This window comes from Typopeltis vanoorti, chromosome 12 (genome assembly GCF_054136105.1).
Source record: "Typopeltis vanoorti isolate ZY-2024b chromosome 12, IOZ_Tvanoo_1.0, whole genome shotgun sequence".
Classification (NCBI taxonomy): domain Eukaryota; kingdom Metazoa; phylum Arthropoda; class Arachnida; order Uropygi; family Thelyphonidae; genus Typopeltis; species Typopeltis vanoorti.
Window position 1 is genome coordinate 128,238,560 of NC_143560.1, and position 16,145 is coordinate 128,254,704.

Genomic DNA, 16,145 nt, shown 5'->3' on the forward strand with positions numbered 1-16,145 from the left:
TAGTCTGGTTTATTTTTTGTTTTTTATTGAGATCTTGTAGAGAATTTTGTTAATAGTGTTTTGGCTGTAACCAATTTTTAGAAAAGTATTGCTGATAACTTTAAATGGAAGGAGGGCAAGATTGTGCCACTTCATAAAGGCGGTGATAGAACTCAAGCATCAAACTATAGGCCTATCCATGTATCAGGTGTTTTAGTTAAGTTGTTGGAGAAGCTTGTTCATTGGAGCAGATCTTCAAAGCCCTGTTTTCTAGAGTATTAATGACACCTAGTTTTTGTGTTGGGTGGTGATAGGAGTTTATGTGTATATATTGGCCAGTATGTGTCGGTTTCCGGTAAACAGTGAAGGAAAGACTGCCAGAAGGAAGAAGTGTGACAAGTGTATCTAGAAACGGAAGTGTGTTCTGTTTTCTCAATCTCAATTGTGAACTGTATGTGTTTATGTTGTTTGAGGTAACCAGTGATGAAATCATTATTTCTTTAGCTTACTTAGGGAAATGTAACTCAGCTTGTCCTTGTATATTTGTATATACTCCAGGTGATGACCTTAATATGAAGGTCGAAACGTCGGGAAATTAAATTAGTTATTTATAACACTGTTGTAAAGTCCATAATTTCTAAAATGAGTAACAGATATATACTTAATGTTTTAATTAATAATATTATTAAATACTAAATAATATAGCTTATAAAAATTGTCACCACTTGCATGATACAGATAAATAATTTATTTTATAGTGCTGTAACTTCATCAGATTTATCAATCGTTTTATTACATAATTCTCTATTAATACTGGTATATTTATATTTAGTGTCCTTTGTGTATGGAGCCTCTAGAGATGGATGATATAAATTTTTTCCCATGTACATGTGGATATCAAGTAAGAGTTTATATAATTTGAGTATATAACTTCAAATAATTGTTTTAGATTTTATTTCATATTGTAATCATTAGATTGTTTAGGAACACATGCTTTCCTAAATCCTTATATATCATTCAGGAGACAAGTTAGTTTTTCCAGTATAACATTCTGTGATTAATGTGACTACTCCATGTAAGTTCTGCTGATTGACACTGTCTTATCTATTAGTTATTTTATAGATTCTAGGACTATTAGAATCACGTAATAATAGCTCATTTTTAATCATCACTGATGCTGGCATTACTACAGTACTTATAATATCCTTTGTTTATGTGTGTTCAATTTACATGCATCCAAATTACTTGGCCTGACATTGTCATTTTCTTTGAGAATGGCTCATTCATGTGATGGATACGTGATCTGCCTGGTGTTTGTCGTTTTATTTGTCTCATGTTTGAACTGATGGCAAACTTTACTGCTCTCATGTTTCATTTATTGTGACTTGAATTAGTTAGTATACAATGTTTTATATGAATTTTATAGTGGTTTATAACTGTGCACATTTAATATTGAATTACTACTATTGGTGAATTGTAATACATTGTTGTTCATGTAAATTAATTTGCTATACCGTGTTCATCATAATACTGCTTGGAAGATTTCTGGGCATATATGATGTTTCATTCCCAAGAATTAAAGGTCCTTCATTCTTGGGAATGTGACATCATGGAGAGATTGAGAGCAGTTGATGATGGGGAGGAGAGACTGACTGCAAGTGAGCAAGAGGTGTATGGATAATTTAGCAAACTTGATGTTAAAAAGGCTGCGGGACTTGATAATATGTATTGTGAAGTAATGTGCCAAGGAGTTGACATCTGGCTGATATCATATTTTACAATATATCAGCCAGATATCATATTGTAAAATATGATATCAGCCAGATGTCATATTTTTTTAAAAAAATATGACATCTGGCTTGTTAAAAAAACATAACTCTTGTTAAAAAAACATATTTTTTTAACAAGAGTCTTGCACTGGGTTGAGTTCCAAAAGGAGTATTGTGCCACTTCATAAAGGAGGTGATAGAACTCAAGGCATCAAACTATAGGCCTATCAGTGTATTAGGTGTTGGTTAAGTTGTTGGAGAAGTTTGTGAGAACTAGGATTCAGAAATGGATAAACAACAATGGAATTATCTTTATGGACAGCATGGATTTGCTAAAGGGAGGTCATGTTTTAGTAATCTGCTTACTTATTACAATGTGACGGCTTCCTTGGACAGAGGAAAGGAATACGTGGTAGTATACTTAGATTTCGCAAAGGCTTTTGATAGATTGCTGCAGGATAAGTTGATAGTCAAACTAGAGCAGATGGGGTTGGATATTAGATTAGTGCATTGGATCAGAGACTGGCTAACTGATAGGTATCAGCAAGTTGTGTATGGGGGAGCAATATCCAGAAAGAGGAAAGTCACTAGTAGTGGTGTGCCTCAAGGGTCTGTTTTAGGGCCATTGCTGATTAACCTGTATGTTAATGATATTGGCAAATTGGATGGGGGATATTCAGTTGTTTGCAGATGATGCAAAGTTGGGACGAACTATGAAGAGTAGAGAAAATGAGAAGAAGATGTTGCCTTACAAGAAGACTTGAATAAATTGAGTGAATGGGCATGGAAATGGGGATGCAAGTTTAATGTTGCAAAATGTAAGATTTTAAAATTTGGGAAACAAAGACAGGATGTAGAATTTATGCTTATTGGGGATATATTATTGGAGGTGGAGGAAATAAGAGATCTTGGGGGTGATAAGGATCTGAAATTTAGGGGACACATTGCCAAAATTCTGAGGATAACACAAAGAATTCTGGGAATGATGCAGAGGATACTGTCTTGTAGAAGTAAGGAGATTCTTGTTCCATTGTATAAGACTTTGATTAAGTTACACATGGACTTCTATGCACAGATTTGGCCACCTGGTTTTTCAAAAGGACGAAGAGATGTTGGAAGGGGCCAGAGACAACTTAAGTTAGTTTCTGATCTCTGGAACGTTGAATATGAGGAAAGGTTGAGAAGATGCAATTTACAGAGTCTAGTGGATAGGAGGAAGAGGAGGGTGACATGATAGAGACCAATAAGTTAGTAAGGGGTTGTTATAGGATCAGTGTTGGAGAGATTTTACAGCAAATGGTGGGAGCACAGGGGAGAACTAGAGGACATTCCTGGAAACTGAATAAGGGGGTGTGAGCAGGGGAGTGAGAAGCAGGTTTTCAGCATGCAGAGTTGTGAATGATTGGAATGCCTTGCCTGAGAGTGGTGTCTGCAGTGAATTTGATTGTGTTTAAGGCAAAAGGACCTCCTAGATCAATCTTTGACTCCATGGAGTCTTGGGATAATAAGAATAACTTCAACTCTTCCTTTCATGGTCTGACTATTGTTTCCACTCTTCTAACCCAAACATCTTCTTTGAGCTAGTCACAAAAATTATCCTTACTGGCATGATGGCTTTCATTTCTCAAATTTACCTAAAATTCTCATTTACTTTCCATAGCCTAGTTCAACAGATGTACTAAGACAGTTGAAGGAAAAGACTCAACTTGCTACTTGCAACATGAACCTCCAACTTCATACTTGTCCTATCCTAAAGCACATAGTAAATACAGGACAACCATCAGCAAATCCAAACCTGACTTCATAAAAGGCCAGGAGCAGAAAGCTTCCTCTGTCTAAATGGAAGCTATGCCTTCTAGTCTCTTATGAAGACCATCATATGCAACTTGTTTGCCTACAATTCCACCTTTCTCCCATCCAGATGCACCACTGTTACAGCACCTAAATATAAAGCTGATATCACTCTCTTCCAGGGACAAATATTCAGGATGTGCTAGGTGTGCAGTGCTCATCCATTGGATAGCACTATCATCGATATTTCATTTTTGCATTTATTCCTGTGAAAGACTCTCCTAATTGTTTGCAGACTTCGCGTGATTCCTAAAAGTAAACACATTAAGAGGGCACTTTTCAACACTTAAACATTGCATCACATTCATGTTAATAGCCTGGGTGTTCTTTCAAAATACATACACTTTTGAGACTATAATAAATTTTGTTTAACCCTTTATCCAAGTGTAAGCAAACAAAGTTTGTGCCTGAAGTTTCTTCAGGACTGAGGCAATTTGTGGTAAAGGTGGACCAAGCACTCATCACTCCTTGTCTTAGTATCTCCCATAATGCAAAGCACATCTCCTTGCGGCCATGTATAATGCTATGCATTAAGGGAAGGGCCACTACCCAGACCGGTTTCAACCTTTGTTGAGGTCTCGTCAGTGGGAGCCAGACCCAGAGATGGTGATACTAAGGTGAAAGCAATGGAGGTCATATTTACCTATACGAGTTGCCAAAAGGTGTCTCACCTTATTATTAAATTACTCTGGATTTTGAGAAAGATGTTGGAAGTTTTTTCCCACTTGGTTAGACTATAATAAATTTACTTTATCCAATCCTTTATCCAAGTGTAAGCAAACAAAGTTTGCTCATGAAGTATCTTCAAGACTGAGGCAACTCGTGGTAAAGGTGGACCAAGCTCTCCACTTGTCTTAGTATCTCCCATAATGCAAAGTGCATCTCCTTGTGGGCATGTGTAATGCTATGCATTAAGGGAAGGGTCACTACCCAGACCGGTTTCAACCTTTATTGAGGTCTTGTTAGGGAGCCAGACCCAGAGGTGATGATACTAAGGTGGAAACAATGGAGAAGTCAACACCTTTTGAGACCTTTGAAAAGGTGTACAGATGGCATTCCATCTTTCTCTGTTCTTGGTTATGGTTGACCAATTTTTTCCAACAAATTTTAACAGTTCATCTTCCCATCTTCTTTTAGGACATTCTCAGCTTCATTTCCCTTCTTTTGGAATCCACTTTGCTAGAATGGTGGTCCATCACTTGTCTTCTCTTCTGGATAGAAGAGAAAACAAGCAATGGTTCTTTATTTGCCCAAAATTGCCAGCCAGTTACAGTTTGAATGTTTTCGTGAATGGAATTTTGGAAGGCATTTGCTATTAAAGATGTTCTTTCATTAATCAAGACTGCATTAAATGAAGCTGCAAGTAGTATGGAACAAATTGTGTCCTCAATTCTGCCATGACTTAAGTTTTCACCATTGACAGTACCATCACACAGCTATTAAGGATAATGTCAGAATCAGGGCTTCTAAATTCCTTACATTACTTAATCTTCAGAAATCAAGAAAGGAAATTGTAGTTCCCAAGAATTCTTGCTAATTCCCGAAAATTGTATTTGATTGATTTAATATTTGCTGTTTATCTTAAATAAGAATCTTTATGCATATTCTGGTTATAAAATACTTGGACTAATAAGACTTAGTTGGATTGTTAACAAAAATTATATTTATACAGTGTACAAATTGGGAAAATTTAGAGAAAGGGGAAAGTTAAGAATAATGTTAAGTATTTACTGAACCTTCTCAGGACACAGACTAGTCATTACTAACACCATGTTTCAACATAAAGATGTGCATAAGTTCATATGAAGAGAAGACACAAGAAATAAGAAAGCCTCATTAAGAACTACATCATTGTTGATAGTGATATCTTCATGCTCATTCAGGATACAAGAGTGTACAGAGGAATTGAAATTAGAAGTGACCATTACTTAGTACTAAGCAGGATAAAAATAGATATCACATTGAGAAGAGAAGTATGTAAGAAAGTTTTAAAAAGAATTAAAGTTGAGCAGCTTTTACAAGTTATAGTCTACTATACAAACATTATTGAAGAAAAAATGAAACAAATTGAAAACAAGATTCAAACATTGCAGTCTCAGTGGGAAACGCTGAAGAAGATATTGATTCAGCTAGGATAGTATGTGAGGTGGTGAAGTTGTCTGCAAGGTTAGAAAAATAGGAACACCATGGTGGACACAAGAAGTTAAAGAAGCAGACCTGGAAAAGAAGAAAGCATACCAAAAGTTCCTAGCAAATAATTTGCCAGATGCACTAAATGAATACAGAGAAAAATGTAAGCAAGCCAAGCTATGCGTAAAAGCAGCTAAACAAAAGTCATGGGAAGACTTAGTAAGAGTATGGAAAATAAATATCAGGAATGTGGCAAAATGCTATGAAGGCTATTGAACAAACTTAAAAATGGAGTAAAGAATCACTAAAAAACACATGTACTAACCATAGTGATAACTTTTAATGCATAAATATTATCACTGTGGTTAGTACGTGTGTTTTTTAGTGATGAATTCATCACAGGTTTCATTGTATAAAAAAGAGTAAAGAATGCTGTAAAAGGAATCAAAGATGATAAAGGTGACATGAAAACTGAAGATATGGATATCCTAGATGTCTGGAGTAATTACTCTGAAAGACTATTAAACGAACCAAGCAGTGATAGAACTATACTAAAACGTTTTCAAGAAGAATGCCTAAGATATCAATACATATCAATACTTGAGGTAGAAAAAGCCATCAAAATCTTAAATTGTGGAAAGGCAGTTGGATTAGATGATATTTGATCAGAAATGCTTAAGTATGGAGGTATAAAAGTTTTGCATTGCCTACACTAATTCACAGGGCCTGGACATAAGGTCAAATTCCCAGTGATTGGAGTAAAGCTTTCATGGTACCATCTATTTAAAGAAAAAGAAAAAAGGGAATTAAGCTGATGGAGGAAGTTTATTTTGCACTTGGTTAGGCTATAATAAATTTAGTTTAATCCTTTATTCAAGTGTAAGCAAATAAAGTTTGCGCCTGAAAATATCTTCAGGACTGAGGTAAGGTGGTACCTCCCTTGGCAACTCATAGGAAAGGTGGACCAAGCTCTCATCACTCCTTGTCTTATCAGTATCGCCCATAATGCAAAGCACATCCCCTTGTGGACACGTATACTGCTATGCATTAAGGGAAGGGCCACTACCCAGACCGGTTTCGACCTTTATTGAGGTCTCGTCAGTGGGAGGCAGACCCAGAGTGGTGATACTATGGCAGAAGCAATAGAGAGGTCATATTTATCTATACAAGTTGCTAACCGGTGTACCACTTTATTATTAAATTACTTTGAATTTAGAGAAAGATGTTGGAAGTTTATTTTGCACTTGATTAGACTATAATAAATTTTGTTTAATCCTTTATCCAAGTGTCAAGTGCAAAATAAACTTCCAACATTCGAAACCAGTCTGGGTAGTGGTTTCGACCTTTATCGAGGCCCTTCCTTTAATGCATAGCACTATACATGTCTGCAAGGAGATGCACTTTGCATTATGGGAAATATTGAGAAGGCAAGGTGTGATGAGAGCTTGGTCCACCTTTGCTATGAGTTGCCAAGGGATGTACCACCTTACCTCAGTCTTGAAGATATTTTCAGGCACAGACTTTGTCTGCTTTCACTTGGATAAAGGATTAAACTAAATTTATTATATGGAATTAAGCTGAATATGAGAATTGAGAAATTTCTCTGCTTAGTGTTCCGGATAAAATATATGCAAGCATACTTGAAAAAAGAGGTCGAGAAAGATTGTGGAAGAGAAACTTATAGAAAACTTATTAAAGCTGGGTTCAGGCCACATAGAAGTTGTCAAGATCAGATTTTCACTTTAACACTAATAGTCAAGATATTATGGGAATATGAAACTTGAGCTGCATTCTGAATGGGGATCCTATAGAACAAGTAAAATATTTCCACTATTTAGGCACGGTTTTTAGTGAAGATGGCAGGTTAAATCTGGAAATAGACAACAGAATAAGCAAAGCTGGTATGGTGGGTAGCCATCTGAATAAATTTATATGGAATAAGAGAGAAATTAGCCAAAACACCCAACTAGTAGTGCACAAGACAGTGTTTAATCCAGTTTTAAGTTATGGATCTGAGTATTGGGTTAGAAATAAAGCACTTGATCAAAGAATTGAGACCACAGATATGAAGGTTCTAAAAAAAATTGGGAAAGTGAACTGATGGCATCAATGACAGAATCATATTAAAAAAGAAGATATTAGAAATATCTTGACATTATTAGCATTCAAGAATGTGTCAGCAGAGTTAATCTAAGGTAGTATGGTCATTTAAATAGAATGGGTGAAGAAAGGTTAGCAAAACAGGTGTTTGATGCCAAGATGGCAGGAAAGAGACCCAGAGGAAGACCAAGATTTAGGTGAATTGATTCAGTCAGAAGTGCTTTAGAAGCACAAAATGTTAGATACGACAATATTGGAGTGCTCATAAGTAATAGGTTGATTTGGAGGAAAATTGTTGATAGGATATTAATAATTATGTAAACTTAATCTTGTAGTACTGTCATATTACCCACAAGGGGTATTCAGGTTAATATCAGGAAATTGATGACAACAAATAGGAAACATTATATGCTTGCTGAAAAACATTGAGTTTGACAATAATGTAAAATTCTAACTATATTCTAATACTGGCAAAAAAAAAAAAAAAAAAGAGATAAACTAATACCAACATTTTGTATTAATTGTTAAATAGAATTTAAACAATGAAGTGTTAATTATCTGAAACTCTGGATCTTTCTTTAGTTATAAAATAAGCCTGAAGTAGGAAAATTTCTTTCATTTTGAGTTGATGCAGGACTAATTCTTAGTGGTGCATCTAACTGAATTTTTAGATTTGGTGTCAGTATGTGTATTGCTTCATGTGAATGCATTTCACTTCTTAATAGTAAACTTGAATGGACTTTGCACTGGGAGCCTGGAGAAATTATTTATTGGGTTGATACCTAATACATAGTCAGGGAAACTAGATAGCCCAGGGAAGGATAGTGAGAATGTGTAAGTTCAGCTATGGTATGGTATGCAAAAGTGCCAATGATGTGAAGGTCATTGGGCATATTATGAATTGAGTGAGAGAGTGGGTGGGAAAGTTTGGGTTCATATTTTTTGGTGGTTGTTGTTGTGTATCTCTGGATAAATCTGATAAAAAAAAAAATAAATAAAATAAAAAAAAAAGAGAGAAAGTTGCCTAATTGGGTCAAACAAATTAGATGTCGGCATATGAACAAGCCAGGAGGTAACTTATGTTAGGAGCATCAGAAAAAAAATCGGTAGAATTCACTGTTGGTGAGTATGTTTTGGCCTAAGATTATTGGCATTAGTGAAACATGACTGTCAGAGTCAGATGTATCAATGGAATCAGATGGAAGTGGGTATAGTATTCTTAGGAAGAACAGAAGTAATAGGAGCAGAAGAGGGATAATAAAAGGCATTACCAAATTACCCTGATGGACTAAGCAAATAATCTTTGTGGGTAATTCAAATCCAAACATTGATTGTGGAAGAGAAATCTCATGATAAGAATGAAGGAGAATTTATTGTATTTCAAATGCATGCTGTATATCAGTAGCATCCCTGATTGCCATGCCTAACTTCACATTATTGGCAAACAATTGTACATCTCCTATTATACCCTTCCTAATGTCATCGATGTATAGATCGAACAACAATGGGCCCAAGGACTGAACCCTGACATACGCCACTGGTCACCTTAAATCTGGCAGATTCACACCCATGTATATCACTTTTTGATATCTGTCAACCATTCCCTGATCCAAGTCATGAGTGTATATTCCAATCCCATGTTCTCCAGTTTATGCAACAGCCTTTCGTGTGGTATTCTATCAAATAAATGCCTTAGCAAAATCAACATTATCATAGTGTATGCATTCCCTTTATCCAACTTGGCTGTAACATTGCTATAAAATATGAGCAAATTGCTAAAATATGACCTTCCATTTAGTACACTCCTTGCAGAGTATAGCTCGTTTGCCTACACATTTCTGTGAGATGGGTGGACAAACTTCTTTAAAATCTTCACTACCACACCAGAGGTACTGATAGGTTGTTAGACACATCTGTTTTTGCGCCATCTTTGTACAACAGAATTATCATACATTCCTTTCATTCCTGTGGTATCATTCCAGAGCTGACACTCAAGTTATACAAACATGTGAAAGGCCTAACCAATTCATTTGAACATTTCTTTAGTAAGCATGCTAATATTCCATCTGTCCCTATTGATAAATTTTTATTCAGGGTTATGCAACAGCTCTTCAACCTCATTTTCATGCACATCTAACTCTTCATCCAATGTAGCAGTAGCACTGTGCACCATGTTACATATAACTGGTTGATATATTTTAGCAAAGTGAACACTCATTAATTGAATGATCTCACGAGCTTCTAGAGTACCATCTGCATTCAATAAAGTTATTCTTCCACATTCATTCTTTCTTTCTTTTGCTTGTGGCATAATGATAAAATTCTTTTGGATTGCCTTTAGCTTGCATAGCCAATTGTATGGCGTATTATGCAGTAACTAGTATCTGCACAGTACTAGTTAATTTTCTGGCCTGCACCTTTATATATTTCATATAAAGGCTATACTAATATGGTAAGGAGGGCTAAATCTGATTTAGCCTTCCTTACCATACTAGTTCTCCTTGCTTGTGCTTTATACTGCTCATGGGCACACTGATCACTTTGTTGTTTATGTTCCTTCCACAATGCTCTTTTTTTGCAACTCCTACTTTATATTGCTAGCCATTCACTTAATTCCTACTAGGTTTACCCTCCTGACCTTGGGTTTGTGCTCTGTTATTGCCTTGCTCAAACAATCCTTGACCACTTGACTATGCACTAATAACATTCATTCCATGTAGTTTCTCATGCAATGGCACTGCCCCCAAGTTGCCTCCTCCTCCTTCTCACTCTTATTTTCATGATATTCTTTCCACATCATCTTCTTTCTTGTGGATCTCTTGCTTAATAAGGTTGTACATCCATTTCACTCCCAACCTATTTATTCTTCAAACACTAGGGATACATTCAGATGCTGGCTCATTTAGGCGCTTTTTAAAGATTCCCATGCATTTCTGACATTTTCCCCATTAAGTAACTGAAACCTGTAATTGTTTCCTGCACATTGTTTGAGGTAAATATCAGAAATTTGATGATAAACATAGTAAGCATAACTTGCTGTAATAAACAAAACAAAACATACAGGGTATTTCAAAAGGGGATATACAACTTTGAATGACAATAGAAGGTAAATAGCAATAGATGAACAATTTTTATTACTGTGCAAATGTAGTGTAACACTTGACGTTTCAACACAGAACATTAAAGTTCAATATGATTGTCTCCAGTAATTCTGTAGACATCCCATCGGTAATCAATTTCCTGCTATACATGGCAGAGCATATCTGGTGTAACTTCAGCAGTAGTGACAGTAATTCTGGAACACAGCTCATCCAAATTGGCTGGTAGTCATGGTACAAACACTCAATCTTTCACAAGGCCCCACAAGAAAAAAAGATAATATTGTTACAGACACTCCTTTACCAATCCATCTCCTGGGAAACAGGTGTTGAGGTATGACCTTGTGTCTGTCAGGTAATGAGGAGGTGCTCCAACTTATTGGAAATGTGTTCGTTGTGGTCATCATTGTCTAATTGTGGTATTAAGTACCCTTGTCACATGTCCAGATACACACCACCACCAGTAATGGTAGACTCAAAAAAAAAAAAAAAAAAGTCCATACACTTGCTTATTGCAGAAAAAAAATGATAGCCTTTGGGATGCTATGAACACATTCTATGATGGCGTGTGGATTTTTGCTTCTCCAAATTCTGCACTTGAGTGTTTACTTGCCCACTTACGTGAAAAGTGCACTTGTCACTGTAAGTGATCGTGTCCAAAAGGTTCTCGTTTTGTTCTGTCCTGCTAATTTCTGTACAGAAATCCTGGCTTATCTTCTTATTGTCTTTCTTCAAATGTTATACAAGCATAAATTTGTAGGTCCTTAAATGTAGACACTGTCATAAAAAAAATGCTACACAGTCATGTGTGGAATTCCAATTTGACAAGACTCCCATCTGGTTGACTTGTCGGGGCTTGTCTGGAAACTTTCTCAAGCTTCTTTCACAATACATCAGCAGCAGCATGTGGCCTACCTGTTAACCTTGGATGACGCACAGAACAGCCTGTTTCCACAAAATTCTTGTGCCACATGTAGATCGTGCACCTACTAGGAGGTTCTTTGCCATACTGTGCATGTGGAAACTCCTCTGAACTTATGTTGCAGACTTCATTTTCTCAAACCAAAACACACAACATGCTACACCATAGAAAGTCTTCATTTTCAAATGGTGTGACATATCACGTCATCCAGTGTTTTCATTTGGCAATAAAGTTATGTGACCAAAAATTGATGTGTTTCACTATATTATGACACTCATTCAGCTTTTGTACATCTTCTGAGTTATTCTCTGTTCTCCTGTAAAGTTATACCCTTTTGAAATATACTGTATTACAAGTCCTATGCTGAGGGAGTATGTATTTTTCTTTTTTAATGATAATCCTACCAATCAAAGGTTGGAATTCTATAGTACATCTGGTCTGTGCTCAGCCAGGATAATCTGGGAACTTTGCTCGAAGTAACCAGACATAATTTACTTCAGTTGCAATAAGCAAGATGGTAATGTTGATTTGGATAGTGAGTTCTGTAAAATCAGTTAAGTAGTATTAATTATTATATCCAAAAGAGACTGGTATTCTGTATAAATGAATTATGGAATATATAAGTAATATATACAATTTAATGAATCATTTTGCTTAATCTGTCAATTTTTTGACAAGAGATTTCATTAACAGATATGCAGATTTTGTTGGCATAGGATTAGAACAGATGAGAATGGTTTATGTCCAGCTTGTCGAAAAGTAAGCAGTTTCATTATTAACTTCTTATAGTTAATGCATAATTGATTATGTGCAATATTCATGTTCATTGAAATATGAGTGTATGTGTGTACAGTATACATGCAGCCTGTTCAAACATCTTTCATTATTTGCATTTACCATTATCATTCAAATGGGTACTGTAAGTTCTTGTTCTATAATACTAGATAATTGCAGTACAAAGTTAGGCTTAGAAATCAATGATATTGCAATCTCTTAAAGAAAATTTGTTGCTTTTTTTTTTGCATTTAGACTTCAAAACAATCAATATAATGTTTATGGCCTTTCATTGAAAGAAGGATCAAGGGATATATATTTTGATCCAAAAATGTGAACATAAGTACAAATACATAGTTTTCATTAGTGCCTTTCAAAACAATGTAAATTTTACTGAGAGGTTTTTAACTCTAAAAAATCTTCCTTTGATATTCAAACAATTCTGATCATTTTTTCCTCTAAACTACCAAAATTTTCATTGTGATTTTTCACTGGAAGCAAAATATTTTGGCATTTTGCTTCCTCTTTCTAAAATTTGGTTTCAAAGAAAAGAAGAAAAATAATCTTTAGAAATGTTTCATAATATTCCACTCCCTGAACTTGTACGTGAGGGAAGCCTCCCCTGTGCAAGTTCAGGGAGATTTGCTTGATATGAGAAAAATCGAGCCTAATGTGATCTTCAAGGAGGCGATTGTAATATTTCCAGTTTATCAAATTTAGAGGAGAAAAATATCATTCTAGAAGGAACATAACTTTTAACGAAACCTACTTTTAATCCATGTAGCATGGTCATCATTCATTTGAGTGAACTAGGGCAGATTGCTGGAGGAAGTCAGGGAAGGACTAAGCAGATGAGGAAAGATCCAGATTTTTGGAATTTTTCATTCCATTCGGTCGAAGTAAGATTTGTAAACCAGCATGGTTCCTTCCACTAAAATGTTCTTTCTTTCTTATTAAATAGCTTCTTTACTTGATATAAGGAATACTGCAGGCATAATTCTTTGTCAAATCAAGGTTTGTCTAAGGACAGATAATCCTTTTAAGAGTCCAAAAATTTGTCATGTTGTACCATCATTTTGTATTTTGGTTTAACCAATAGGAATACAATTTGGTCAGCTAAATCCCAAATTGCCAGCCCATCCTCGTTTGTTCAGTATCCAGGTAGATACCCAACAGGGTGCACCACGAGAAGGTGAGGATTGGACATTAGGTCAGAAGCCCTGGTCAGTTCTCTGCATTCCTTTAAAGGCTATGTGGAGGTCTCCTCTCAGTTATCAATGGCAATATCATATTAAAAACGAGAATATTAGGAAAGAACTTGACATTGTCAGCATCCAGGAATGTGTTAGCAGAGCTAATCTCAGGTGGTATGGTCACTTAAACAGAATGGACGAGGAAAGATTACCAAAACAAGTGTTCTCTGTCAAGTTGGCAGGAAAATGACCCAGAGGAAGACCAAGATATAGGTGGATTGATACAGTACAAAGTGCCTTAGACGATAGAAATATAAGATCTGGTAATGTTGGAGTCTTGACAAGTAACAGACGGATTTGGAGGAAAATTGTAGATAGGAAGTTAGTAATGATGTAAATTTTTCATGTAGTACTATCATATCCTGTACACCCCTTGAGGGTACATTGCAGGAATTTGATGAGCCCAAAAATTCTTTCATCTTCATTGGTGACATATAAGTTGATTAATGTAAGAGGAGAAAGATTTTTAAGCTTTTATATATGTACAATTCAGTTTAATTGGTAATACATTTTGAGTAACAAAATGACATCTTAGAAAGCTGTGGATTACAAATAAGAATATTGAAGCAAATGAAGTGCCTTGGAAAGCTGTTTATTACAAATTAGCACTTAACAGATTACAAATAAGAAAAAAGAATTAAAACTAGGACTGGAAAAAAACACACCCTAGGGTGATGCAACTAAGGAAGCATGTCCTAAGGTGATTGGATCAGTTTATTAAGATGGAAAGTAAGTATATTTTCTGTCAGTCTGGTTAGTAGCAGTATCTGAGAAAGGGAATACAGTAGACTAAAAATAATTGAAAGAATTTTTGATTATCTTCTGATAATTAAAATAACGGTCATGCTTCAAACCCAAATTACTTAGTGTACTGCAAATCCTAAATGAAATGAAACATAGAAAAAAATTAAAAATAAAAATAAAATTGAGTGTTACTATATAAAGACCATGTTGTAATAGGTTTCACGATATGATAAGAACACAGATTGTTAAGAAAATAACTATTTATTAACTTAAAAGCTAATATTTCGCTGGTATTATATCCAGCATCTTCAGAGCACACAACACAAAGTTTGTTACAAATGCAAGACAACCATAATCCGGTGTGACAGTGGGGCTAGTATAAGTGATTGCAGCGTGCAACACAAGACTAAAGTCCTAATATGGCGCCATCTAGGTAAAAGAAAAAAAAAGAAAAGTTTTTAAGTTAATAAATAGTTATTTTCTTAACCATCTGTGTTCTTATCATACCGTGAAACCTATTACAACATGTCTGACGAACACATAAGCCTATCCACGCGTATATATAAAGACCAATTTTGATTCCAGAAGGAACTAGAAAACCTATACTAGTTTTTAAGAACAATAATAGACAGGGATGAAGTAAATAGACCTATGTACATTGCCTTCATAGATTTAGATAATGTAGTAGAAAAGCTTTTGAGAAATAATGAAAGAAATTGCAAATGACTGGAGACATAAGGTTAAGAAATTGAAACAGAAAAATGAAGCAAATGCAAAGTAAAGAAAGCTGTACGATAAGTCATGCACTATTACCCTTACTTACTCTATATATATATAGAGTAAGTAAGGGTATATGTGAATTTATATATATGTATATATAAATTCAACAGAAATGAAATTGTCTATGATATCAAAAGAAAATAGAATATTAGACTGAATTGTTTGCATTGCTAATTGTTATTGACTGTGTGCATTGTAACCTGTTTTTATTCTTAAGATGCTGGCTTAAAATCCAACAAAATATCAGTTACTCAATATCTTATTTTCATTCTTGGCGAGTAACAATAACTTGCCTGTGTACACAGTTGACAGAATTGTTCTCGTCACCATACAAGAACAGGATTAACTATGCAAATATATATCACACTGCTGATATTTTGCTAGATTCAAACCATGTTCAGAGCACAAGTATTTGTCACAAAACACTAAAATCATCAAACTACAATATAAATTTTAATGGGAGAAGAAAACTGAGATCTTTAACATATATCTTCTAGTACTAGACTCAAAATCTTCCAAATTTTGGGAGAATTAAGGTATTAATAATGCAACAGATTCACTGAGATTATTGCTTTATTGATTATTGGCTTGAAATATTGCTCCTGAGATTTGTAATGGTTTATTTTTATTTCACATTTAATTTTGTGTGAAGAAGCATTTAACAAATGGTTTACAAGTTTTGAAAAATGTGCTTATCTCTGAAGAATACACAGTATCTAAATATAACCTGAGCACTTGTGATTCT

At 35.1% G+C, this 16,145-nt stretch overlaps 1 protein-coding gene across 4 annotated transcripts in view; it reads left to right on the forward strand.

Annotated features, from left to right (window-relative positions):
- LOC150101220 (uncharacterized) overlaps positions 1-16,145 on the forward strand; it is a 530,669-nt gene that overhangs the window by 68,258 nt on the left and 446,266 nt on the right. For all 4 annotated transcript variants that reach the window (XR_016549128.1, XM_090401188.1, XM_090401189.1 and 1 more), the window contains exons 3-4: positions 812-880; positions 12,543-12,608. Coding sequence is in view for 3 of the 4 variants with exons in the window: in XM_090401188.1 (XP_090257314.1) it covers positions 812-880; positions 12,543-12,608 (135 nt within the window). In the remaining variant the exon portion in view is untranslated. The remainder of the gene's footprint in view (positions 1-811; positions 881-12,542; positions 12,609-16,145) is intronic.